The sequence below is a fragment of the Mobula birostris genome, chromosome 1, assembly GCF_030028105.1.
Source record: "Mobula birostris isolate sMobBir1 chromosome 1, sMobBir1.hap1, whole genome shotgun sequence".
NCBI classification, from domain to species: domain Eukaryota; kingdom Metazoa; phylum Chordata; class Chondrichthyes; order Myliobatiformes; family Myliobatidae; genus Mobula; species Mobula birostris.
The window spans coordinates 89,745,866-89,773,647 of NC_092370.1; the positions used below are offsets into that span (position 1 = coordinate 89,745,866).

Here is a 27,782-nt window from a genome sequence, read left to right on the forward strand (position 1 = left end):
CTAGCTTGGGAGTAGTACCATGGCCATCATGGACAAGTTAGGCCAGTTTCCATGCTGTATGTCATCTTCTCGTCTCTAAGCTGCGCATGAACAGTTTCTTGCTGAGAGTGAACAATGAGAAGGTTCCGAATTGACTCACCAGATAGCCTATAAAATTACCCAAAGTGGTTAGGACTTGTCCATTCCAATATAAATGAAGGGTTGCCCTAATTTTTACCAAACGAAATAACTAGCATCAAAATGTTTACAAGTGTGCAGCCAGGTTGTTTCAGATTTGACAATAATTAAAGAACACAGAAATCTACAGCACATTACAGGCCCTTTGGCCCACGATGTTGTGTTGACCATGTAACCTGCTCTAGAAACTGCCTAGAATTACCCAATTTTTCTAAGCTCCATGTACCCAACTAAAGAGTCTCTTAAAAGACACTATTGTAACCGCCTCCACCACTGTCGCCAGCAGTGCACTCCACGCACTCACCACTATGTGTGAAAAGCTTACCCCTGACATCTCCTCTGTACTTACTTCCAAGCACCTTAAAACTGTTCCCCCTCATGTTAGCCATTCAGCCCTGGGAAAAAGCCTCCGGCTATTCCTACGATTAATGCCTCTCGTTATCTCATACACCTTTATCAGATCACCTCTCATCCTCCATTACTCCAAGGAAAAAAGCCAAATTCACTGAATCTATTCTCATAAAGCACACTCTCCAATCCAGGCAACATCCTTGTAAATCTCCTCTGCACTCTTTCTATGGGTTCCACACCCTTTCTGTAGTGAGGAGACCAGAAATGAACACAATACTCCACATGGGGTCTGACCAAGGTCTTATATAACTGTAACAATACCTCACGGCTCAGGAACTCAGTCCCATGGTTGATGAATGCCAACACACCATACGCCTTCTTAACAACACTGTCAACCTGCACAACAGCTTTGAGTGTGCTATGGCCGTGGATCCCAAAATCTCTCCGATACTCCACATTGTCAAGAGGCTGACCATTAACACTATATTCTGTCTTCAAATTTGGCCTGCCAGAATAAACTACTTCACACTTATCTGGATTGAACTCCATCTGCCACTCCTCATCCCAGTTCTGCATCCTATCGAAGACCCGCTGTAACCTCTGACAACCCTCCTCACTATCCACAACACCCCCAACCTTTGTGTCATTGGCAAACTTATTAACCTACCCTTCTACTTCTTCATCCAGGTCATTTATAAAAATCACAAAGAGGAGGGGTCTTAGAACAGATCCCTGCAGAACACCACTGGTCACCGACCTCCATGAAGAATACGAACCATCTACAACCATCCTTTGCCTTCTGTGGGCAAGCCAATTCTGGATCTACAAAGCAAGGTCTCCTTTGATCCCATACCTCCTTACTTTCTGAATGAGTCTTGCATGGGCAATTTTATGAAATGTCTTACTGAAATCTATATACACTATATCCACTGCTCTACCTTCAATATGTTTTGTTACATCCTCAAAGAATTCAATCAGGCTTGTAAGGCACAACCTGCTCTTGACAAAGCTATGCCTACTATCCTTAATCAGATTATGTCTCTCCAAATGCTCATAAGTCCTGACCCTCAGGATCTTCTCAAACAACGCTCACCACTTAAGTAAAACTCACTGGTCTATAATTTCCTGGGATATCTCTACTCCCTTTTTTGAGCCAGGGAACAACATTTGCAACGCCCCAATCCTCCAGTACTTCTCTCGTTCCTATTGATGATGCAAAGATCATCGCTAGAGGCTCAGCAATCTCCTCCCTCGCTTCCCACAGTTCCTCATCTAACAATGCTTTTTAAAAGCTCCAACACATACTCTTTCTTAATGCCTATGTGCTGAAGCATTTCAGTCCGCTGTAAGTCATCCTCACAATTGCCAAGGTCTTTTTTTCCCTGGTGAATACTGAAGCAAAGTATTCATTAAGTACCTCTGCAACCTCCTCCGACTCCATGCACACGTTTCCACCATCACACCTGATTGGTCCTATTCTCGCATGGCTCATCCCCTTGCTCTTCACATACTTATAGAATGCCTTGGGGTTTTCCTTAATCCTGCTCACCAAGGCCTTCTCATGGCCCCTTCATGAATGTTGATTTGTTAGAATATTAAAAATGAAGTCTGAATTTGGATATAGAATGATTTTTTCTCTCTCATGGTTACACATTTGAAAAACATGTTATTTATCCCAGAAAGGAACACGATTGTGAGCGCTTCTGAGTTGATCTCCTTCAAGCTGGGTGTTTTGGACCTCATTCAGCTTTGTGAACACAATATGACTTGCGCATCACTCAGGCATGGGATGAGCTCATCCTTGTGCAATTGTTTTGCTGCATTGCAGGGCTAATTGGACCAAGTTATCTTAGGAATGAGCATGCGTGGTAACTTACAGGACAACTAGGTCTTCACAATGCAGCGCTCAAGTGGGATGGCATTTAAGAAGTGGGATCCGAGAAGGCACCATCCCTTCCCTCTCTCTCTGGCTATCCATCCCATAGGATGATGATGGTTCCTTTCAGTCAGTTAGTGGGGTTTGATATGTGCATCCTGGAGTGGCTGCACAGGCCGATCCTTGACAGGCACTGCTTGCCACATGCTTGGCAGGTGAGGCCTGGAGGGCAACAGGGGCAGAAGCTCTGTTGTGGCGCTTCCTGTGCCTTTCCTCTGTTGCCTCGTTGAGCTTATTCTCAGCAGCGTCCACACCTTTTCTGATGGCGTCCCTCCATCGTGAGCCAGATCCTCCCATGTTGATGGGGCAATGTCAGCTTTCTTGTGGCTCTTGTACCGTAGTCGCTGGCCTCCTCGTTTTTGGACAGTTGGCCGTACAAGATGTCCTTGGGCAGTCTTCCATCAGGCATTCTGACATGTCCTACCCAGCACAGTTGGGCTGACATCACCAAGGTTGAAACTGCTGACATTCCAACTCGAGAGAGGACCTCGGTATTGGAGACCTTATCTCGCCAGGTGATCTTCATCAGAGAACGTAGGTGATGCTGCTGCAGTTGGTCAAGCTGGCGTAAGTGTCTCTGATATGGGCACCATGTCTCACATTCCTAATAACAAGGTTGATATGACAACGGCCCCGTATACCTTGCACTTGGTGGCCAACCTGATGTTCTGTGACCAAACTCGATTTTTCAGCTGACCAAAGGCAAAGCAGGCCTTTCTGGTTCGTGACTCAATCTCTACATCCAGAGAAGCTGAGGATGTTATTGTGCTGCCCAGGTAGCAAAACTTGTTGACAGCATTGAGACAAGCGTCATCAATGAGGACAGTTGGTTCCCTGTAGCTTGAGCCAGGAGCCGGTTGGTACAAAACTTCCGTCTTTTTCAGGCTGATTGTCACTCCGAAGCTTTTGGCTGCACTGGCAAAGCGACCGCTGATCTCCTGTGAGTCTTTGAGAGAGTGGGCAACCACTGCACAGTCATCAGCAAACTGTAGCTCATGCGCCACAATGTCCCTGACTTTTGTTTTTGCTCTCAGTCTTGCGAGGTTGAGGAGCCCGCCATCAGCCCTCTTTCTCTGCTGCGCAACACATTTCTCTTGGAGCTGCCTCAATGAAAAGATCATGTCCACTGTACTACAGCCTGTTCGAAAACCACACTGGCTTTCTGGAAGGATGTTGTCATTGATGTTGGACACCAAGCGTCTAAGGATGATCTTCGCGAGGCATTTTCCCGCAACTGACAGGAAAGAGATGCCATGATAATTATTGCAGTCTCTCTTGTCTCCCTTGTTCTTGTAGATGGTCACAACTGATGTGTCTTTGAAGTCTTGTGGTAGTTCTGCAGCTCCCCACAACTTTTTGAACAGCTGGTGCAGGCATGATGTCAGTGTGTGACCACCATACTGATAGATCTCGGCTGCGATACCATCAGGCTCTGGTGCTTTGTTGGGTTTCAGCTGTTTGATGGCTTCGATGACCTCATGAAGAGTAGGGGGAGCATCTAGATCGAACAGTATGGGTCAAGGGTGTACTCTGCCCAGTGCTTCATCGGTGATGGTTCCTGGTCTGTTCAGCAGCTTATGGAAGTGTTCTTGCCATCTTTTCATGTGCTCTGACTTCTCAGTGAAGATGGATGTACTGTCCTTGCTCAGGAGTTGTGAGGTGCCTTGTTTTGATGGACCATACACAACCTTGATTACTTCGTAGAACCTTCTTGAGTCATTACAGTCAGCGAAGGCTTGTAACTCCCTGGCCTTGTTCACCCACCACTGGCCTTTCATAGCCCTGAGCTGCCTCTGCAAAGTTGATTTTGCACTCAAAAAGGCATGTTTTTTGGAACTTGAGTTTGGGTGTCGAAGAAGAGCCTGGTGGGCAGCTGCCTTAGCTCTTAGAAGCTCTTGCACAGATTGGTTGCTCTCATCAAACCAGTCCTGATGCTTGTGCTTAGCTTTCCCCAAGGTGTCCTGGGCAGAAATGTAGACCGTTTCTTTAAAGGCATTCCAGTGCTCAGTATATCGTCTGGTGGATTCTCAACCAGTCTGCTTTGAGCAGTTTCCATAGATGATTTCAGGGCATCAGCACACTCACGATGTTTCAATTTGGTGGTATTCAGCTTTTTGGGTGGTTTGGCAGCATTCAGTCTGCGTGGAGGTTTGATCAATAGACATAGATCGGACCACACCATTTGATGATCAGTTGAGCACTCAGCTCCACGCTTAACTCTGGTGATACGAATGGCAGAGATGTCTCGTTGTCGGGTGATGACATAATCAATGAGATGCCAGCTTTTAGATCGTGGATGCATCCACATGCATTTGAGCTTGTCTGGCAATCTGAACAGTGTGTTAGTAATGCACAGTTTGAATTCTGTGCACATCGAGAGGAGCAGTAGACCGTGACTGTTACTGTTGCCAACCCCTTGGCGTCCAATCACACCAGGGCACACAGTGGACTCCTTGCCAACCCAAGCAATAAAGTCTCCCAGCAACAGCAGCTTATCCGAAGTTGCCACGCTGCTAGTGGTTTTCAGTTCACTGTAGAATGCCTCCTTGACTTCACTGGGATTAGTCAGAGCTGGGGCGTAAACGTTGACTATGGTGAGGTGGCGTTCTCCTTGCCAAGGTGTACGCAAGGTCTGGATTCGGTCATTTAGAGCAACAGGCAGGGTTGGTAGCTTTGCTGCGAGGCAGTTCTTGATAGTCAAGCACACACCAGGTTCTCTTCGTTCTTCTTCGGGCCTGCCAGACCAGAAGAATGTGTATCCTCCTTTCTCTTCATAAAGTGCACCCTCTCCAGCGAGCCGGGACTCCTGGAGAGCCGCGTGTCCACTCTGTAGTCCTTGAGCACACGAGCAACAAGTGCGGTGCGTCTCTCTGGGCGATCTAAGTTACCATGGGCAACGATCAGATTCTGCTTGTGATTCTTACCGCTAGAGTTGGACACCGCTGAGTGCTACTTCCCTTCCCACCTACCAACCAATGTCACTCACGAACTGCAACCCACCAATCTTACTCCTGACCACTCCTTTCCGGATATGACTCACAACTACAAAATCAGCCAAGGCCCACAACTCTCCAGCTGCTGTAGGTTCATAATGTAGGATTAAGTTCCAAACACGACAAGCTCCATCTACTCACCTGACCACCACTTTTGCCTCCTCACCAGCCCTGGTCTGACTTGCCAACACTTCAGCCGCACTGCAGCTTCCTGCTCTCTCTTTCCTTCACTCCGTCCCACTGAATCTAATTTTGAGTTAAGCATTTTAACTTCTCCTGGTCCAATTCTCCACTACAATATCTCAATAATTCACAATTCCAATTGAAGAGCTAGTCAGGTGTTTCTTTGGTCACAGAGGTTTCAGATGTCTTGCAGAACTTCCTAAGCCTCTAATATCTCTTAATTTATTGTAGTTTGTGCAGAAAATCTGCACGCAAGCACATGCAGAGAATGGCTGGTTCTATTTGTCCAGTGCTGAAAATAACTAGCTACAAGCATCTTGCTGGTCAACTAGCAGCAAATATATCCTTGGACCTCTGCTCATTTAATTTTTCCAACCACTACTGTTTATGTGTGAACTTTAGCTGTGAGTGCTTTAATGGAGGACTGTAGAAGCAGGACAGTGAGATTCAATGGAGGAGCTCAGTGGGTCAGGCAACATCTGTGGCAGCAAAAGACATACCAAGATATTGATTATCTATCCATCTCCACAGATGCTGAGTTCTTCCTTTCTTTAATGCTCCAGATTACAGGGTTTGCAGTCTGTGTCTCAATCGAAGTTCAATCAGAATCAGGTTGAATATCACTAACATTATGTTGTGGCTCAACTCAGATATACCAGACGACTTCAGGATCCCAGCTACTTCGAGCATATCGTAATAGTGCACTATGAGGCAAGTCACTTGGTGGTGGCTTGTGCATGTTTATAAATCACAAATCATGCAGCGACGCATCTGTCATTTTTTTTCCATTTTCCTCTGCTGATTTAGAGGCTCTCTTCATTCACTGTAAACCATGCTACCTTCCTAGGGAACTTCACTCTGTTATCTTGGTCAATATTTACATTCCCCCTCATGCAAACATTCAGTCTGCACAATGACTGTTGGTTGACTTGGAAAATAAATTACCCAATACTGTCATTTTTATTATGGGGAATTGTAGCCATTGTAACATGAAACATGATCTGCCCAAAGACCACCAGGTGATTAGTTGCCCCACATGAGCACAGAACGTAAGACCACTTCTATTCCAATATAAAAGGGGCATTCTGCCATTTTCCCCAGGTTCCCCTTGGCAACTCTGACCATGCCATTATCATGCCTGGTCCCAGCTATAAACGCAAACTGAAACTAGGACCATCAGACGGTGATGGTGTCCTGGGGCTGCTGGAAGGCTGAGAGACTGCTTAAGTTCCATGGAATGGTTGGTCATGGATGGTTGGTGTAGCAGTATAGATGAATATGCTGACACTGTAATATCATACGTATCCTTCTGTGAAGATATATGTCTTTCTAAAAAGATCATTCCCAAGTATAACAATGACAACCTGTGGTTCACCAAGGAGTTGAGGACTCTCAGATCCGCAAAGGATCACGCCTACAGGTCTGGAAACAGAGAGGAATATAGCTCTGACAAACAGCAGTTTAGCAAAGCTCTGAAAGGGGTGAAAGCCACTTACTAGGATTGTCTAGAGAGAGAGAATTCAACAACAATAGCGAGCAGTTGAGTTCCATGGACAAAACAAAAGAGATGATTGTGGACTTCAGGAAGTCTCAGGTTAACTACTCTCCATTGCACATCAATGGCTCTGCCGTGGAGAGAGAGTGAAGAGCACGAAGTTCCTTAGTGTGCACACAATGGACGATCTAACCTGAAACCATAACACCTTCTCATTAGTCAGGAAGTAACAGCTGCATCTATACTTTCTGAGGAGAATGATGCATGCTAGACTCCATGCCCCCATCCAAACAACTGCTGCAGGAGCACTATCAAGAGTATCCTGTCTGGCTGCATCGTTGTGTGGTATGGAAACTGCAAGGCATCAGACATCAAGACCCTACAGAGAACAGTAAAAACCGCCAAGATGACCAACAGGGCCTCCCTCCTGAATATTTGTGACATGTACTGGGAGTGTTGCACACAAATAACCTGAAGCATTGTTGAAGATCCCTACCACCTATCCCACAATCTCTTTGATCCATTACGATCAGGGTGGAGGAAGAGGAACATCAGGATGAGGACTATGAGACTGGATAATAGCTTCTTCCCGCAGGCTGTGAGACTAGTGAATACCCTGCCACCACCAAAATCTTGTCTCTAGGACAACGAGCTGCTTACCAAATGCATTTTAAGTTATGTTTTATTAACTTATTTGTGGTCATATTTTGTTTTGTGTGCTGTGCGTGCTATATATACGTGGGTGCACTCGGGTCCAGAAGAACACTGTCTCATTTGGTTGTATGACAATAAATTTGAACTTGTTAATTCTTCAGGTCTGGGTTTGACCCAAAACTTTAACTCTGTTTCTCTTCTCTCAGATGTGCTGAGTACTTCCAGAGTTTTCTTTTTACATTTTAGATTTCCAGCATCCGCAATTTTTGTTTGTTTTTCCAAGACCTTCCAATACTTTTATGATCTGGATTGGGAACTCAAAACATTCATTTCCTCAGCTATGAGGCCAGTTATGATCTTTTTTGAATGTCAGCTCACATACCAGTCCTATCCCTGTCCCTTCATGCCCAAGCTGGCTCCCAACAAACTAGTCCTATTCAGAATCAGAATCAGGTTCATTATCACAAACAAGAGAAAATCTGCAGATGTTGGAAATCCAAGCAAAACACACAAAATACTGGAGGAACTCAGCAGGCAAGGCAGCATAGGCAACATACTCTTTTCCATAAGGAAAGAGTAAACAGTCAATGTTTCAGACTAAGACCCTTCATTGCGACTGGAAATAGTCAGAGTACGAAGGTGGGGGAAGGGGAGGAAGTACAAGGTGGTAGGTGATAAGTGAATCCGGGAGAGGGAGAAGAGTGAAGTAAAGAGCTGGGAAGCTGATAGTGAAAGAGATGAGGGCTGCAGAAGGGGAAATCTGATAGGAAAGACCATGGAAGAAAGTGGTTGAATGTAGATGTAGATATGTGGCCATGGCTTTGACCTCTGGAGGACAGAGGGAGAACAGATGACTTCGGAGAGGGGTGGTACCCAGTATGAGGTCGATTGCACAGTCATATGGTTTGCAAGGCAGCAGAGTGTTGGCTTTCTTTTCATTGAAGGTGATGGCCAAGTTGTGGTATTGCTGTGGGAATTTGGTGAGAAGATTCCTCCATCTCCGCAGGTTTACTGGGTGAAGTCAATTGAGGTTACAGGCAGGTGGTCCGGCAGATGAGTCCCCAACCCAGCAGTGAACTGGACAACCAGGCGAAGTGAAGGTCAAGAGTGGACAGCCAGGAGTACCCCAAGATGAGAGAAGTGTTGATTGTGTCGATGATGGACTCGCGCTGCTTTCCGATGCTCATAAGCACAGACCGGGTGCACACCCCGACCACCCCTGACCCCAAGGGGCATCCATCATGGCTGTGATGCAGAAGGGGTGAGAGATAGGCTCTGTAGGGAATCCAAGATGCGCACACAGACACAGTTCAAAAAGTTGCCTGCTGTGCAGGGATCTACCACAACCTCCTGTGTGCATAAAATCATTGAGATGTGGAGGAGGACAGAGGGAGTGAGTCAGGCTACAGTGCTGGAATGAGAGGCTGGGGGAGTTTATAGTTTACTAGAGAGAAAGCCTGTCAGCTCTACCCGGTGGTGTCATTTTCCTGAACGCAGTGGGCATTTGATGTATGGGTGGTCAGCAGCCCTGTGGAAAGCACACAAGTAATTTCACTACCAACGATTGCACTTTACAGCCGGGGGGGGGGGGGGGGGGGGGGGTTTAAGGAGCTCTCCCTACTGGCATGGGTTCTGGAAACATTGATGATGTGTGCCCTGCAGCCTGGAATGGTTCTGGCAATGGAACTAGGGTTCTGGCTGATGATCTGGAGGCCGTTCCATCAGACGCTTATCAATTCGGAGGGCCAGAGCGATCAGGCTTGAGGCCGGTGGGCTTCTCCTGGATCGACAACTGATCTTTCAAGCGCTCCAAGGTGCCATGATGGTAAAGGGGCAGCAATGCTTCTGAATTCCAGATGCACTCCACTGTAAGGGTCCTGAGTTCCACCATGTAATCCAGCACCAAGCATGAGCCTTGAAGCAGGTGAAGTATCCAATCCACTGCCCCCTTTTACTTCCCAGATGGTTACAAACCCAGTACATCTCAGCAGTGAACTCATCATATTTATTTTAACTGCTGCTTTTATTGCCCCACAGTTAGTGGTGGCCCAGGTCAGAGCTCGCCCAGTCAGGAGAGAGATGAAGGCAATCTTAACCCATTCCACAGAATACAGAGATAGCTGAAGCTCAAAGTGTAAGACACACTGAGATAGGAAGTTGCAACATAGGGTCAGAGATCCATTGAAGCGTTCAGGCTCTGGAATCCAGGGCTCCAAGGGAGAAAGCTGACTGGCGCAGGGTTGCTGTATCAAGATGGAGAGTTGGTTGAGAGTGGCGAGCAGATGGTCAATGAGTTTCTGCTGCTTTAGGATCACGTGTTCCTGTCAACGGATGACTTCCTTTATGCAGGGATACTCTCATGGGTCAATTGTCCTGTCAGGTGATATAGAGGAGGCCAAAAGCAAAACAGTGGAGAAATTTAGCAGGAGACAATATTTTACTGATAACTTGCAAAAAAAACAAGCTACAAGGAGCCACAAAACAAAAGAGCAGATACTTAGCATGATGAGTCAAGGTAACCAAAGGCTCAGAGTAACTGGTTGAGGCTGGCTGGTTCAATGGGTGTACAAAGGACAGTGGGTGAGAACTGGATTTAAATAGACCGCAGGTCAAGAGTTGGAAATGAGTGGCAGGTGACCCCTGTTAGCTGGGTAGACACTGGGAGGTGCCTGCCTGTGCAGGCCTGACATTACCTAACCTGTGGGGCAATTTACAGTTATCAATTAATCTACCAGCATGTCTTCAGGAAGTGTGAGATACCAAAACACTTGAGGAAAATGAAAGCAGCCACAGGGAGTGTGTGAGAACCACACACACACACAGTCCAGGGTCAGGATTGAACCGTTGCTGAGCTGCATGCACTGACTCATCTCTGTACTATGCAGCTTTCAGTTCTCTTCAGCTGAACTTAAAAGCTTTTGGCCCTTTACACAGAGAACACAAGAGACCGCAGATGCCGGGATCTGGAGCGAATAAACTGCTGAAGCAACTTGACGGTTCAGGCATCCGCTGTGGAAGCAAAGGGATGGTTGGTATTTCCAGTCAAGACCCTGCATCAGTCTGAGCATGAATTGGAATTGGTCTATTATTGTGACATGTACTGATTAAGAGTATAAATCTTGTCTTGCATCAGTAAACAGTGCACTGAGACAGAACAAGTTAAAATAATAACACTGCAGAATAAAGTGTAAAACCTACAGAGAAATTGCAGCGCAGGTAAACAATAAGGTACAAGATCATAACAAGGTACATTGTAAGGTCAAGAGTCCAATTTATGTACCAGGGAACTAATTAATAATCTTATAACCATGGGGGAAGATAGCCAGTATAAAGGCTTGAGGGCCAGGGGTGAGACAGGAGATGGTTGCAATATGGGTTCAAGTGAAGATGAGTTGACTGACAGATGAAGTCCTGTGATGGAGGGAACAGTAGAGATAGTGACAAGGGCTGGAAGGTGAAAGGTGGAGATAACAAAGGCATGAAGGAAACCGATAAGAAAGGTGGTGAATGGAATCAGGTAATGCAGGAGTACTTGCCAAAATGGGAACATTCTCTGTTACTCCTTCCCCATTGGGTTCCATCTACACACCAACCACTCCTCACCTGGATCGACCTATCCTGCCTCATCACTTTGAATTTGCTCTCACTCCTTTAATGTTTTCAGTGCTGATGCAGGATCTGGACTCAAAGCGTCAGCCATCCCATGGACCCCACAGATGCTGCCTGACCCACTGAGTTCCTCCAGCAGTTTGTTTTCAGGCCATTTTCATGATGAAAATGTGCTTCAATTATTGAGCTATCAGTTTTTTCATGGCTGAAACTAAAGTGACAGTCTCAACATCCTGATATTACTACACAGTAGCGTAGCGGTTAGTGCGACGCTATTACAGCTCGAAGCACCCTGGAGTTCAGAGTTCAATTCCAGCGCTGTTCTGTAAGGAGTCCCTGTACATCTTCCCCATGGAATGCAAGGGGCTTCTCTGAGCTCTTCGGTTTGCACCCAGAGTCCAAAGACATATTGGGTAGATTAATTGGTCGTTGTAAGTTGTCCCATGATTAGACTAGGGTTAATCGGGTTTGAAGGAGGTTGCTGGCTTGGCGTGGCTGAAGGGCCTACTCTGTTCTGTACTGCTAAATAAATAAATATTTGCCAGGACACTGCCTGCATTAAAGAATGTATCTTATCAGAATAGGTTGAGTGAGCTAGGGCTCATCTCTTTAGAGCAAAGGATAATAGAGGTGTTTAAGATTATAAGAGGTATAGATAGAATGGACAACCAGCACTTTTTTCTCAGGGTGGCAATGGATAATACCAGAGGACATGCTTTTAAGACCAGTGGTGGAAAGTTTAGGGGAGGTGTCAGAGGTAAGTTTTTCTTCCCCCCCCCCCAAATACAGAGTGCAGTGGGTGCCTAGAATGCACTGCCAAGGGTGATGGGTTGCAGCAGATACATCAGGGACATTTATAAGATATTATAGGCACATGGATGAAGAGAAATGGAGGCTTATGGACTGTGCAGCGTGGAAGGGTTAGATTTATCATGGAGTATGTTAAAAGGTCAGCACTACATCATGGGCTGTACTGTCCTATGCTCTATGTATGTTTAAGGTTCACAGTGGTTGGTAGCAACAAGTAAAGGTGTAGTAGAGAGTAACTGTAATTGTACTAGCAGTCAGGTTCCTGGGCCACTGACCAAGAAGAACAAGTCCGAATCCCTCCAGAGCAGCTGTGGAAGTTCAGCAAATCATCAGTAATAGGAACCATGAAGCTAGTGGACTGTTGTAAAAGCCCACTTGGTTCACTAATGGAAGGAAACCTGTTGTACTACCCACTTCGCTTATCCATGACATCAGCTTCACCAACATGGTTGACACTTACCTACTCCCTCACTTCAGAAATAGCTAGATATGAACTGTTAGCGAAGTCTGTATCTAAGTCAATGAATAAATTAAAAATAACTTTGTCCACTCCCAGTGCAAATTGGACACCTGCAAGCAACAAACCAACCAGTTTCTGAGCTGCATCGCATTGGGAAGAATCATTTGCTGTCAACAGATGTTCGGTCGCATATCAGCATAGGGAAAAAAAGCCTACAACTAGCTGTCAATGCACAGAATCTTCAACAACAGTCGGGATATGGGGAAAGGGAGTCTGGTGAACAGTGTCAGCCATGATTTTATTGATTGCTGGAGGCCCATTTCCTTCTTTTTGTTATGTTTTTATATAACTATTATAATCAAAAAAGTGACTGGACAGTTATCAAGTTATTTTGCCTTTCCAGCAATCTGCCTGCTTGCTGAGTCAGCACTGATTTATTGTGGTTACTGAAACTGCAGTTACTTTGTCTGGTGGAGTACGTTTTCTTTCATGTACCCATTCTGCAATGCAAAAACAGAGAGCTGGCAATGGCCAGACTTACACAATACATGAGGGACAGCAAGCCAAACTGGAATGATACCTAACCACAATAAGAAACAAACTCTGACAAATTTAAACTAGACTTCCTTGGCAGCATAATTATCTGCAATAGTTCATACAGTATCATAGCACACAAGAACTTGGGGGATTGGACAAACCTTGGTTGGTTGTTCTGGAGTGGCAGAGGCTGAGAGGAGATCGGATACAGGTTGTGAAATATTTAGATAGATAGGCAGTATATTTTTCCCAGGGTTGAAATATCTAGCAACAGTGGGCATGTATTTAAGATGAGATGGTGTAAATTCAAAGGAGCACTGCAGGGCAGGTTTTCCTTTTACACAGAGTGGTAGGTGTCTGGAATTGTGCTGCCAGTAAGAAAGTAAGTTGTAAAGTGATAAAAAGGACAGTGTATATGAAGGATTTCATGTGGTGGTGATGGAGACAAATATGATAGAGGCACTCGAGACTTTTAGATAAGTACATGAAATCCTTCATATACATTGTCCGTTTTATCACTTTACAACTTATTTTCTTACCGGCCTTATGCTATTGTCAAATATGTTCAGTGCCATCACCAAAATGTAAATTGTAAGAAGTTGAAACCAGCTACCGAGCCCTGCAGAACACACTGATTACATCCTGCCCACTATCAAAGACCCAAATGTGCCGACTTCCTATTTTCCATTAGCTAGCCAACGCTCTATCCGTGCCAGTGATCCCTTCCATACCATAAACATTCATTTTCCACAATGACCTTTGAGATTACATCTGACCAATGTATCCTGGAAATATAAGTGAAGTTCTTCTACCATAGAACACAGAACAGTACAGCACACAAATAAGCCCTTTAGCCAAACATGATGCCAAATTAAACTATATCTCTTCTGTCTGTATGATTCATATCCCTCAAATGACTCCATATTCATGCATGTAATAGCCTCTCAACCTCCAGCATTGTAATAGCACTGACTCATTCGATTTCAAAGCTGCCTTGGATTGCAGCTTATAACCATGTAATAATTACAGCACGGAAACAGGCCATCTCGGTCCTTCTAGTCCATGCCGAACTCTTACTCTCACCAAGTCCCACCGACCTGCACTCAGCCCATAGCCCTCCATTTCTTTCCTGTCCATATATCTATCCAATTTAACTTTAAACGACAACATCGAACCTGCCTCAACCACTTCTGCTGGAAGCTCGTTCCACACAGCTACCACTCTCTGAGTAAAGAAGTTCCCTCTCATGCTACCCCTAAACTTTTGTCCTTTAACTCTCAACTCATGTCCTCTTATTTGAATCTCCCCCACTCTCAATGGAAAAAGCCTATCCACATCAACTCTATCAATCCCTCCTCAAAATTTTAAACACCTCTATCAAGTCCCCCCTCAACCTTCTACACTCCAAAGAATAAAGACCTAACCTGTTCAACCTTTCTCTGTAATTTAGGAGATGAAACCCAGGCAACATTTTAGTAAACCTCCTCTGTACTATCTCAATTTTATTGACATCTTTCCTATAATTCAGTGACCAGAACTGTACACAATACTCCAAATTTGGCCTCACCACTGCTTTATACAATTTCAATATTACATCCCAACTCCCATACTCAATCATGAGGAAATCTGCAGATGCTGGAAATGCAAGCAACACACATCAAAGTTGCTGGTGAACACAGCAGGCCAGGCAGCATCTCTAGGAAGAGGTACAGTCGATGTTTCAGGCTGAGACCCTTCGTCAGGACTATCTGAAAGAAGAGCTAGTAAGAGATTTGAAAGTGGGAGGGGGAGGGGGAGATCCAAAATGATAGGAGAAGACACGAGGGGGAGGAATGGAGCCAAGAGCTGGACAGGTGATTGGCAAAAGGGATATGACAGGATCATGGGACAGGAGGCCTAGGGAGAAAGAAAAGGCGGAGGGGGGGAGAAAACCCAGAGGATGGGCAAGGAGTATAGTGAGAGGGACAGAGGGAGAACAAAGAGAGAGAGAAAAAGAATTGTGTAAATAAATAAATAACGGCTGGGGTACGAGGGGGAGGTGGGGCATTAGCAGAAGTTTGAGAAGCCAATGTTCATGTTTGCTCCATTAAGGATAAACAGAGAGTGGGAGGTGGAGAGTTTCTAAAATGCATCTATCTTAATACTAGGAGCATTGTAAGAAAGGTGGATGAGCTTAGGGCATGGATTGATACCTGGAAATATGATGTTGTAGCTATTATAACATAAGTGCCACTAACATAACTGTAGAAACCCTTTGGGTTATTTTCACCTTACTTGCCAAAGCAGCCTTGGATCTTCTTTTAGCTTTTCTAATTTCTTTCTTAAGATTCTTTTTACATTCTTTATATTCCTCGAGCACCTCATCAACTCCAAGCTGCCTATATTTATTGAAGATCCCTCTCTTTTTCCGAACCAAGTTTCCAATATCCCTTGAAAATCATGGCTCTCTCAAACTTTTAACCTTTCCTTTCAACCTAACAGGAACATAAAGATCCTGTACCCTCAAAATTTCACCTTTAAATGACCTCCATTTTTCTTAAATGACCTCATCCTTCCCATAAAACAAATTGTCCCAATCCACTCCTTCTAAATCCTTTTGCATCTCCTCAAAGTTAGCCTTTCTCCAATCAAAAATCTCAATCCTAGGTCCAATCCTATCCTTCTCCATATTTACACTGAAACTAATGGTATTGTGATCACTGGACGCGAAGGCTCCCCAACACATACTTCCGTCACCTGCCCTATCTCATTCCCTAACAGGAGATCCAACACTGCCCCTTCTCTGTTGGTACCTCTATGTATTGCTCCAAAAAACTATCTTGCACACACTTGACAAACTCCAAACCATCCAGCCCTTTTACAGAATGGGCTCCCCAGTCTATGTGTGGAAAATTAAAGTCTCCCACAATCACAACCTTGTGCTTACTAAAAATATCTGCTATCTACTTACAAATTTGCTCCTCCAGTTCTCGGTCCCTATTAGGTGGTCTATAATACACCCCTATAAGTGTCACTACACCTTTCCTATTCCTCAATTCCACCCAAATAGCCTCCCTAGACGAGTCCACTAATCTATCCTGCCAGAGCACCGTTGTTATATATTCTCTGACAAGCAACGCAACACCTTCCCCTCTTGCTCCTCCTATTCTATCACACCTGAAGCAACAAAATCCTAGAATATTTAGTAGCCAATCACACCCCTCCTGCAACCATGTTTCACTAATAGCTACAACATCATATTTCCAGGTATCAATCCATGCTCTAAGCTCATCCACCTCATACACTTATGTTAGTTGCTTCACTCCCCGACGTCACACGCCTGCGCAGTCCCGCCTCTCTCAACGCCGATGAAAAAAAACAAAAAATTCAAAAAAGGCTTCCTCCACACTCCCGCTCCGACTCTCAGACTTTCTTCTCCAAATTAAACTCAAATCAGGATTTGTGTCCTTTTAAATCTTCCGCGCTTCACTCCCCGACGTCACACGTCTGCGGTCCCGCCTCTCTCAACGCTGATGAAAGAAATCGAAAAATTCAAAAAAGGCTTCCTCCACACTCCCGCTCCAATTCTCAGCTTCTTTTCATCCTTTATCATACTCAGATTTTTCAAATGTTAGAACATAGAAATTTACAGCACATTACAGGTCCTTTGGCCCACAATGTTGTGCCAACAATGTAACCGACTCTAGAAACTGCCCAGATTTACCCTAGCGCATCGCCCTCTATTTTTCTAAGCTCCATGTACCCATCTAAGATGCTCTTAAGAGACCCTGTTGTATCCGCTTCCACCACCGCCATGGGCAGTGCATTCCATGCAACCACCACTCTCTGTGGAAAAACTTAAAAATGTTGTTGGAGGATTGTGCGTGTCTGTGTCTGTATGAAGAACAGGGTTGTTTTGCTGTTGTTGTTGTGTTCTGTGTTGTTCTGCTGAGCATCATGGGAATGCTATGTGAGTGCCGTAATGAGTGGCGACATTTGCAGACTGGCCCGAGCAAACCCTCAGGTGGCTTGACTGTTAATGCAAATGACACATTTCACTGCATCTTTTAATGTACAGTACACATGATATATACATTAAAATCTCAAACCATTGCAACTCCTTCCATCAGCAACTCTGGCTACTCATTCCAGGGAACTTCCATTCTCCATGTGAAAAAAAAACCTACCTTGCACATCTTTTTAGATTTTTCCCCTTTAAACTTAAATGTATGTCTTCTAGTATTTGCCATTTCTACCCTGGGAAGAAAGATCATCCAATCTATGGACAGTCAGAATCTTTCTTCCCAACCTAGTACTTTTGTAGTAAAGTACTCCATGGCTGCTGATTGACCTGCTGAGTTTTGCAGTATTTTGCTTTCTGTTCCAGATACCTGCATCTGCGTTCACTTTTATCTTCAAAGCTCAAGCATTTTCTTTACAAGGGTCAGTGTCGAATCGTGTAGATTTATGAACAAAAGAGCTGATAGAGAAGAAACCATTCAAAAGCTAAAATGGTAGATGCCACCTTGCCTTCAGTAGTCCAGGAATGGGATGATCAATTCCCATTGTTGACTTTAAGAGGGATGTGTGCATGTAGGTCATTAACATAAAATATTGTAAACACGCCACATGTCCCAACTCATCCAAGCCAATCAAGTGGCCTTCCTGAGCTAGTTCCATTTGCCTGCATCTGGCCCATATCTCCCTAAGCCTTTCCTGCCTATGTATCAGTCTAAATATTTTTTAAATATTGTAATTGTGCTTCAGCATGACTGCGAAGAAGATGCTGAACAGGGTGCTGAAGCACGCCTTTGGAACATAACTGATGGTGTCCACCTCCACAACAGATCGGACGGGAGGTTGTTCAGGCTGTCCCGGCTGAGGGCGAAAACCAAGGTTCATGAAGTACTCATCAGGGACATGTTGTTTGCAGACAACACAGCACTGGCAACACACTCTGAAGAGCAGCTGCAACACCAACACCTCATGGACAGCTTCTCCAGGACTTCAGCTTGACCATCAGCCTGAAGAAGACCAACATGTTGGGCCAAGGCATTGAGCACCACCCTGCCACTACCATCAACAACTACGAGCTGGAGGTAGTTCACAAGTTTACGTACCTTGGCTCCACCATCACAGACAGCCTCTCCCTAGACCCCGAGATCAACAGACAGATCGGACGAGTAGCCTCAACATTTGCCAGGCTGACAAAGAGAGTCTGGGAGAACAGAAAGCTGACGACACACACCAAGGTGGCAATCTACAGGGCCTGCATCCTCAGCACACTGCTTTCCGGCAGTGAGACCTGGAGCCTCTACTCCAGACGAGTGGCGTCTCAATGCCTTCCACCTTCACAGCCTGAGACGCATCCTGGACATCAAGTGGGTTGACCGAGTCACCAACAATGAGGTCCTGGCCCGCGCCCAGATACCCAGCCTCTTCACCCTGCTCCAAAAACGCTGTCTCCACTGGCTGGGCCACGTACACCGCCTGTCAGACGGGAGGATCCCGAAAGACCTGCTGTACAGGGAACTGGCCTCCGGCAAGAGAGCACAAGGGCGGCCCCATCTTCATTTCAAAGATGTCTACAAGAGAGACATGAAGTCACTGAACATAAGCATCGAGAGGTGGGAGGACATTGCAAGCGATCGCTCTTGCTGGAGGCTGGAACTACGCAGAGGTCTAAAAAGAGGAGAAGAGGAGCTGAGGCTTGCTGCTGAAGAAAAGCGCACTCGTTGGAAAAATGGCACCAAGACAACACTGGAGGACAGCGCCTTCAAGTGCAGTCGCTGCAGCTAAGACTGTCACTCCAGCATGGGCCTCTACAGCCACAACAGACACTGCTCTACCAACACAGACTGAAGCAAGACTTTCCAGGCGCAGATCCATGGTCTCGCGAGACTAACGGATGCCACAACAAATTGTAATTGTACTGTTTCCCTGGTAGCTCGTGACATATACCCACATTATCTGTGTGAGAAAGTTGCCCACGGGCTGCTTTCAAATGCTTCCCCTCTATCCTCAGGCTACACTCTCTGGCTTTAGACTCTGCTACCCAGCAAAAAAGACCACGGCTACTCAGCTTATCTATAATGTGAGCGCTCAGCCTCCTACTCCAAGCCAACCCAGCCTCTTGTGAAAACTCAAGCCCTCCGGTCCTGGTAACATCCCTGTAAACCTGTTGTGCACTCTTCCCATTTTAATGGTATCCTTGAAGCCGATACAGGACAAGCAGTGAGAATGTTGCTGAATTCTCTGCAGAGAATGATGGTTGGAAAATCAGGTAGCCAAGAAATTAGTATCATAACAAAGGATTATGGCATGCAAAGAGGAAAAAAATGATAAATTATTTCAGGCAAGGGTTTGCAATGATGGTTGCAAATAATTTTATAAACATGGGCTGATTTAGAATCCCCCATTTAAACATCCTTCTTTTCCCTTCCTATTGTGAGCATCTTTCAAAGAGCTTACAGCTTATGATAAAACATGACAGCTGGCAAAGGATGCAGATTTGTATTTACAATTGGCAGATGGTAACGAGTCTTAGGAGTTCGTCATTCACTACTGATTTGGCCCATCTCGCTCATGGAAATAAAAACAAAGAGCGACAGGAAGTCTCAGAGCACTCTTGATTTTTATTCCAGACAGCTCCCCAAACTGTCTGCCAACTAGGCCTGACTCCCGGATCCACACGCAGCTGGAACAGGGCAGAACACTGCTCCATTGCTCAGCTCCATCCTGACTCCTTTGTTTGCCAACTCACCCGCCTATCCAGTAAATCCCCCTTTCTATTTCAACACATTTCCTCTTTGTATTGTAGTTCCAGCTACACCTGTTTTAGTCAGCTTTCAACAGGAAAGCAATGCTTGAACAATTCATCGAAAGGAAATTCAGCCCAACAATCCGTGATGCCCAAAGCAATAAAACCCTCATGTTATATATCCACATTGGTACATATATGTGACTTGCTTAACATGTTAGTAATATGAGAACCACCCACAGTCTACAGCAGGGACAGTCCCACACTGAAGCAGACGCCTTGGAACTGTTACGTGACTATCTTCAGCATGAGGAAGAGCAACTTTATACAGTTCCTCTGTCTGATTTGAGACTTCAGCACATTACTGAGAGAGTGCAGCACCGCTACTGGTGTCACCTTTTGACACAAAGTCCACTGGAGTGCAAAGTAGTGATAGCGTTGTTATAGTCAGTGGTTAGTGTCGTGTTTCTTCATCGACATTCAGTTTTTAAACCAACCTGCACAACCCTAATCATTACCTCAGGATAGCAGCACTATGGCCACCTTGCACTATAATTATTTTACATATCTGACTTTGTTCTTTCTTCTCTTAATTTATATTGTTAATGTATGTTCCTCTTGTGAATGTTGTGTCTCTAATGCCATGTCCCGTGATGCTGCTGTAAGTTTTTTCGTTTCACCTACGCGTTTGTGTACTTGGTGTGTACGATAATAAACTCAAATTTGACTTTGGATGAGCCATTGTCTGCTCTCTTGTATTAGCTTAAAAGATCACATACTAGCTTGAAGAGATGGGCAACGGCTCAATAACTTGGGGTGTCCTGAAAGGGACACAAAAGACCATATATATTTATACTCAAGAATTTCTTTCACAATTTTCTTTCCTACCCACCTGTGTGCTCTCTGTAAAGAAAGCAGCAATGCCTTTTGTGTCACAGTCTGAATCCTGAGGTGTATAAAAATCAGGAGGGGCATAAAGAGGGTGAGCGTATATGATCACTTCCCCAGAGAAAGTACTATAAATCAAAAACTAGAGGACAAAGGTTTAAGGTGAGAAGCGAGAAATTTAAAAGGAACCTGAGGGACAACTTTTTCATTCAGAGGGCCGTGTGTACTTGGAATGAGCTGCTGGAGGAAATGGTTAAGGTAGATACAATAGCAATGTTTAAAATACGTGAACGGGTACACAGTAGGAAAGGTTTAGAGAGATACAGACCAACCATGGGCAGATGGGACTATCTTGGATGAGATGGGCCAAAGGGCTTGCTTCTGAACTGTATGACTACGTGTTAATCCAAACACAGTTTTTGCTATTGTCCAAGTAGGTACCCTGGGATCTTGTATGCCAGTATGGGCGAGCAGACAGCAGCTCATTCAAAAGCTGACATCAGTGACAGTGAAGCACTCTCAGTAATGTGCCAGCATGTCCAACCAGACAATGGAACTGTAAGAAGCTGCTCCCCTCATCTAAAGGTTGCAACATGGCTCCAGATACCCTGGTTCTGCGTTGGGCAGTCCCTGTACTGCATTGTGGGTGGTTCTCATATTACTAAACAGATTAATAAGTCCGGCATATGTTGTGATGTGAATATATTGTGTCAGGTTTTGCAGATGCCCTTAATTACTAATGTATCTGATTTTTCCAATTGTTGATTAAGTCTGTGGAGGAATTAGTTATCTGCAGGAAAAGCCCTATTAAATGAGGGGCAGGGTGTTCAATGCCTGCTGTGCATTTATTCAACTTAACCTCATGATCAGTGAACCCAAATGTTAATTAATGAGTCGCTGGACTCCAACTCCAAAGTAACAGAGACAGACTGACCTTACGCACTAATCTGGTACCTCTTGGTGCTAATGATTAGAGAAACGCATCCTGAAGGGCAAGTAAAACCAATTAGCTTTCTTGAAAATGTTTTTAAAATTCTGATTTTTTTTTCTTTCCTCCTCCATATTATGGAAAACGAAGTTTGAAAAGCAGTTTGAATTCCTTCTTAGACACAAGAGATCCTGCAGATGCTGGAGATCCAGAGCAACACACACAAAATTCTGGTAGAACTCAGTAGATCAGGCTGCATCTATGAAAATGAAAATTTCTTCTTTTATAGAGTACAAATGTGCATTTTCTATATATTCAAAACAACTAGGATTTACATTTTCATACCATTTGGACAAGAAGCATGCCTTGGTGCTGGCTGATTCAAATTACTGAAAAGGTTTCACTTCAGAATGCAACATCTTACATCAAAAGTAGATGGCAGTACAGCACTGCATGGACCCAGAGATGTAACAGCTCTGACTTACATTAAAGATAAAATAGGCAAACTTCAAACAAAAATATACTTTAGAAAATCTGACTACAGGATATGCTATGTCTCTTTTATCACCCAATGCTTTCTTAACTATGAAATGGAATCACATTACACCCATAAGCAGAGTATAGTACAAATACAGTGGATTCTGGTTAAGTCTTTGGCCCAATTAAGCAGCTGCCTCAATTAGCCAAAATTTCATCTAAATAGTTAAAAGGTTGTGATGCCAAATCAAGCTATCCGACGATTGATGCTAATTGGAGAGATAAGAAAGACAATGGAGAAACATTCAAAATGCTAATAAGAGAGGACAGAGGGATTAACGGAAAAGAAACACAATTCAGAATATTGACAGACCGGTTACTTTGAACCTGAACTGCTTGAAGTTTGATGGACAGGTGCTACCCCAGCAGGGGAATAAAAAGAGCAGTTTCTCTAAAGCACGCGACACACCACGAGATCACGAGATAACGAGACCCTGGAAAGAGCAGTGTGCCCCCACAAGCTGGTGGGAGTGGAGGTCCAGTTCGTGGGAACCGACCAGAGGCTCACAGGGTGTAAAGGTACAATCGGTGGGAACCTGGTGTGTGTGTCCGCCCTTGCCTGGGTGCCGGGTTCACCATGGAAGAACGATCGTATCCAGAACGGAGGGGTCACAGTCGGTGACCACAGCGGGATAGAAGACATAAAAGGGTCCGCCCAAAAACCAACTGCGAAGACATCAAAGGTCTGCCTGAATCAAATTGCATCCCCCTCCCTCTCTCCCTCCAACAGCACAACAGCGATTACTGCGAACTGTACTAAGCTGAACTGAACTCTGCGTCACTTAAGACTGATCATTTTAGCCCTAGACTGCGATAGAGCTTGGTTGATCCCTATTACCCTAGTTCTGTGTACATGTGTGTTTTATCATTGCTAATCTGTTGCATTTATACCCTTACGATTAGAGTACTGTGTTACTTATTTCTTTAATAAAATTTATTAGTTCCTAGTAATCCAGACTCCAACGAGTGGTCCATTTCTGCTGGTTTGGCAACCCAGTTACAGGGTACGTAACAAGGTATAATAAAAACAAACTACCTTATAACTGAGTAACAAATTATATATTTAAATTAAATATAGAACAAATCAGAACACTACAAATGCCCATACAGTACTATAAAACTGTACTGTATTAGTTCCTAATAGTTATTGGAGGAATTCATCTACTGTGTACTTAAGAATGAACAAAATCAGTGCAGACACAGAGCATATAATGGACCGCCTTCGTATAAAGTTTTCAATGATTTCAACCTTCAAATCTTCATTTTCATTGTAATATTCAAGATGACTGTTAATACCTTCAAATTCTTCATCATTCCCAACTTACTGAAATAGTGAAATAGCTTCATTTTCACTCTTGGATGTTTCTGGCATCTCTAAGCCTGAATGCTCGAACCCATGGTGAGCAAAACAGCTTGAGATTGTCTTACTGCTTATTTCTCACCAATCATCAGTGACAAAAGTAACTGCTTTTTGAACACAAGCACAAGCAACTGACACTATTTAAAAACTGATTACTCTAAGCACAGTGTAGTGTCTTACGGCTAAACAAGTGCATGTGACTGATGCTAGTTAGAAACTGTTTGACAACAGGTTTGTGTCCCAATTAACCGGCATAGTGTCGCAAATCAATGAAGGGAATCCCAGCTACATTCTCGATTTAGCTTCTGCCCTTTAAGAATTGTCCCAAACAAATGGCTGCCCTGATTAACCAATGGCTCAAATAATCAAAATCCATTACCAATGGAGATTTCCAACATGATTTATAAACAACCATTTAATCTGATTCTAGTTGGTAGCACTGGATTATAAACACGTTAAAAGAGGCAGCTGCTCTGATCCCATCAGATTTTGAAAAACAAGGCTCCAGAGATCAAGACAACAAAGAGACGGTCATGGGAGGCAGAGGAAGAATTACAGGATTGCTTTGAGACAGTGGACTGGGCCATGTTCAAGCACTCCTTGAAGGATCTGAGCGACTACACCAGGGTTGCAACAGACTCAATTAAAGCAGCCGTAGATGAGTGTGCCCCTATGAAATCATTCACGGTCTTCCTCAATCAGAAGCCTCAGACGAACCATTAAATCCAGGATTTGCTGAGGACCAGATCAAAGGTATTCAAGTCTGGAGATCAAGAATGCTACAAGAGGTGCAGGTATGATCTCCAGAAAGCCATCTCACAGGCAAAGTGAAGATTCTGGACCAGACTGGAATCAATGAGGGATACTCGACAGCTGTGGCAGGGTTTGAATGCTACAACCTCCTACAAAGTTAAATCAAGTGACAAGGGGAACAGCAGAGCTTCGCTTCCAGATGAGCTCAATGACCTTCTGTGTTCACTTTGACCATCAGAATATGGAGGAACCATCACGCATCCCCACATTTCCTGATGATCCTTTGGTCTCAGTATCTGAAGATGACATGGGCTGCCTTCAAGAGAGTGAATCCAAGGAAAGCACCTGGTCCGGACAGAGTACTTGGCCAAGTACTGAAGACCTGAGCTGATGTGTTCATGGATATCTTATCCATCTCGGACCAGAGGGCAAAGCTTCATAAATGAGAGACATCCATTTAGAACACAAATGAGGAAAAATTTCTTTAGCCAGAAGATAGTGAATCTGTGGAATCTATTGCCAGAGAAGGCCGTGCAGGCCAAGTCATTGGATATATTTAAAGCAGTGGTTGATAGGTTCTTGATTAATCAGAAGATTAATCAGGACATGAAAGGTTAGCGGGAAAAGGCAGGAGAATGGGCTGAGGAAGACAATAAAGCAGCTATGATGGAGTTGCAGAGCAGACTCAATGGGTCAAATGGCCTAATTCTGCTCCTATATCTTACTGTCTTATATTTGTCAACTAGTATCTGGGATTTCTGGAGAATCATCCTGCAACACAGAGGTAAAAGGCGGCTGTTTTAGGTATCTGGATTCCCAACAAAGGAGTGCGAATACTGAGAACTGGCCTTGCTAGTTAATGTGTGTTACTACTGTAAATAGATAATTCTATACAACCACCTGTCCACTGAAAATGTAGCTATACAACTGTATCTAATCAAATTTCATAAGGCATTTCGAAGGAGTATAAAAACTCAACATACTTTGACCTGAAATTCTTCCTGCATCGCTGCTGGTGCTGAATAGCGACCTGCTACATCTACAGCTCCAGCTTCTGTGAGTCTCATTCAGACTCAAAACATTAATCTTCAGTAGTTCATATTTAATGCACAATTCAGTAGCAACTGCATGCTATATGACACTTCTGAAATTCAGTTTCGCTGGCTTCAATTTCGAGAGTATGTTATGAAGTCACTGCAAAATTCTCTACTTAACACAATGGACAAGGATGAGTATTTACATTGCTAATCAATCATTCCCTTCTCATAGAAAAGCGGGTTAAAGCTTCTTGATCATAAACTTACCTTTCACGAGCTCAAACCTCCACCTGAGCAGGTTTTAAATTCCTCTGGGAATTTTAAACAGGGACTTTCCACATTTAATCAAAATAATTGGAATTTATGTCTCTGACTCACATCAGAATGAAACACTCAGATTGTGAAACCTCTTGAGACTGTTCAATACAGCAACGTGGCTTATAAATGCAAGTATTTTACTCCACTCTGTATACCTAGTCAAAAAGAGTGGCTCAGTAACCTGCCCCTAGAAAGGGACAGTGCAATAACCATCTCGTACAGTCAAACAGAACAGGAAAAGGCCCTTCAGCCCCCCACTTCTATACCAACAATCCAATACCCATCTCTACAAATCCCATTTACCAACAGTTCTATGCCTTGTCAATGCAATTATTTGTCTAGATGCATCTTAAAAGTTGTGAGAATTGCTGCCTATACCATTCACTCAGGCAAACTCCAACTGTACACGGAATGAAAAATAATCTTCTTCAGATCTCCTCTAAATTTCTTAGCACTTGTATGCCTTCTATGCTAATGAGAAGACCTTACTATGATGTATCATGTCTACATAGAGCAAGTGGATCTATTGAAATTGTATATACCTATCTGCTTTGCTCCCTACAGAAAAATTCCTACATGTAAGCACAAAGGTACTGACAGAGGAACCTATGTGCCATACCATTAGATTTGCCAAATGATGACAGGACTAACTTTTAAAAGGGTTTAATTGTGAGGAGAAATTATACTAACCAGTAACGTGCTCACTGGGACAGAAAAAACAAACTGCTAGAGGAACTCAGAGGGCCAGGCAGAGGGACAGACCATGTCCTGAGTCAAGCCCCTGTAATCTCTTGTGTCTCAATGTATTCACTGGGATTTAGATTAAAAGTTAATATGACTGAAGTTTTCAAGGTACTAAAAAGAACTGATAGGGAAAATAGATATAAACTGCTGCTGCTGGCTGGGGAGTCCAGGATGACAAGTTTAAGATTAAAAATCAAAGGCAGGCCTTTTAGGTGTGAACACAGGAAAGTGCAAGCCCTTTTCCCCATGATGTTGTGCTGACCTTTTAAGCTATTACAAGTTTACTCACTTCTCTCCCACATATCCCCCCATTTTTCTTTCATCCTTGTGCCCATTTAAGAGTCTCTTAAATTTCTCTAATCTGTCAGCCTCTTCCACCACCCCTGGCAGTGCACTCCATGCACTTACCACTCTCCGGGTCAAAAACCTACCTCGGGCACCCCTTCCCTCCACAATGACCTAAAATTACGCTCACTCATATTAGCCATTTCTGCCCTGTGAAATAGGAACTGGCTGTCCATTCTACCTACTTTATCATCTACAATCTATCGAGTCATCTCTCATCTTCCTTTGCTCTTAAGGGAAAAGCACTAGTGCATTCAATCTTTCTCACAGGACATGCTCCCTAATTTAGGCAGCACCCTGGTAAATCTCCTCTGCACCTTCCACACCCTTCTGTTGGCCAGAAAGAACTACAATCTGCAAATCTATAAGGCAAGGGTAGTGGAAACAGACAAAACAGAAGTCTTTGTTCTTGCCATGTGTGTGCAGGAATGGAAACTGCCATTTTGTGAGATTGCTCTTGCAGTCGCAATTTAGCCAACTATTTGGTGGACTGGTTCTTGCTCGGGGATAGCTTATACAGAGCAACTGAACATGGCCATAGTTTTGCTGAGACCATTTTAAGATAAGAAGCTCTTTGTTATGTAAAATGCAGGCTTGCAGGAGGAACAGCCTGATATCCAGTCCTCTGAGCCCAGTGTATGTCTGAGCTGGTTGGACTGGACTGAACCAGTCAGAGATGGACAGAACAAAAAGACTCCGAGCAGAAGGCTGGAGGAAAGAGCCATAAACCAATACTACTTGTAGTCTTGGGCCACTTCCAATAAGAAGCTGACACAGGCCAGTCAGACAACATGAACCAATGAAATTGAAACATCATAAAATGATCTGTTAAGGGAAAGAATAAAAAATGGAGGATTTTGGGAGTGACAGCTCTGTGGAGACCAATCTTTGCAGAAGTGGAAGACCCCACATTGGAGACTACAGCAGA

The 27,782-nt window shown here is 44.2% G+C and overlaps 1 protein-coding gene across 3 annotated transcripts in view; it reads right to left on the bottom strand.

Moving 5' to 3' along the window:
• Nucleotides 1-27,782, bottom strand: part of rab31 (RAB31, member RAS oncogene family) — a 115,429-nt gene that overhangs the window by 12,998 nt on the left and 74,649 nt on the right. The window contains exon 7 of one of the 3 annotated variants that reach the window (XM_072258947.1): nt 9,758-10,162. The exons of the other annotated variants lie outside the window; for them this stretch is intronic. Coding sequence (XP_072115048.1) covers nt 10,131-10,162 — 32 coding nt within the window. The 3' untranslated portion in view covers nt 9,758-10,130. Of the gene's footprint in view, nt 1-9,757; nt 10,163-27,782 lie in introns of those variants that run through there. 3 annotated transcript variants of the gene reach the window in all.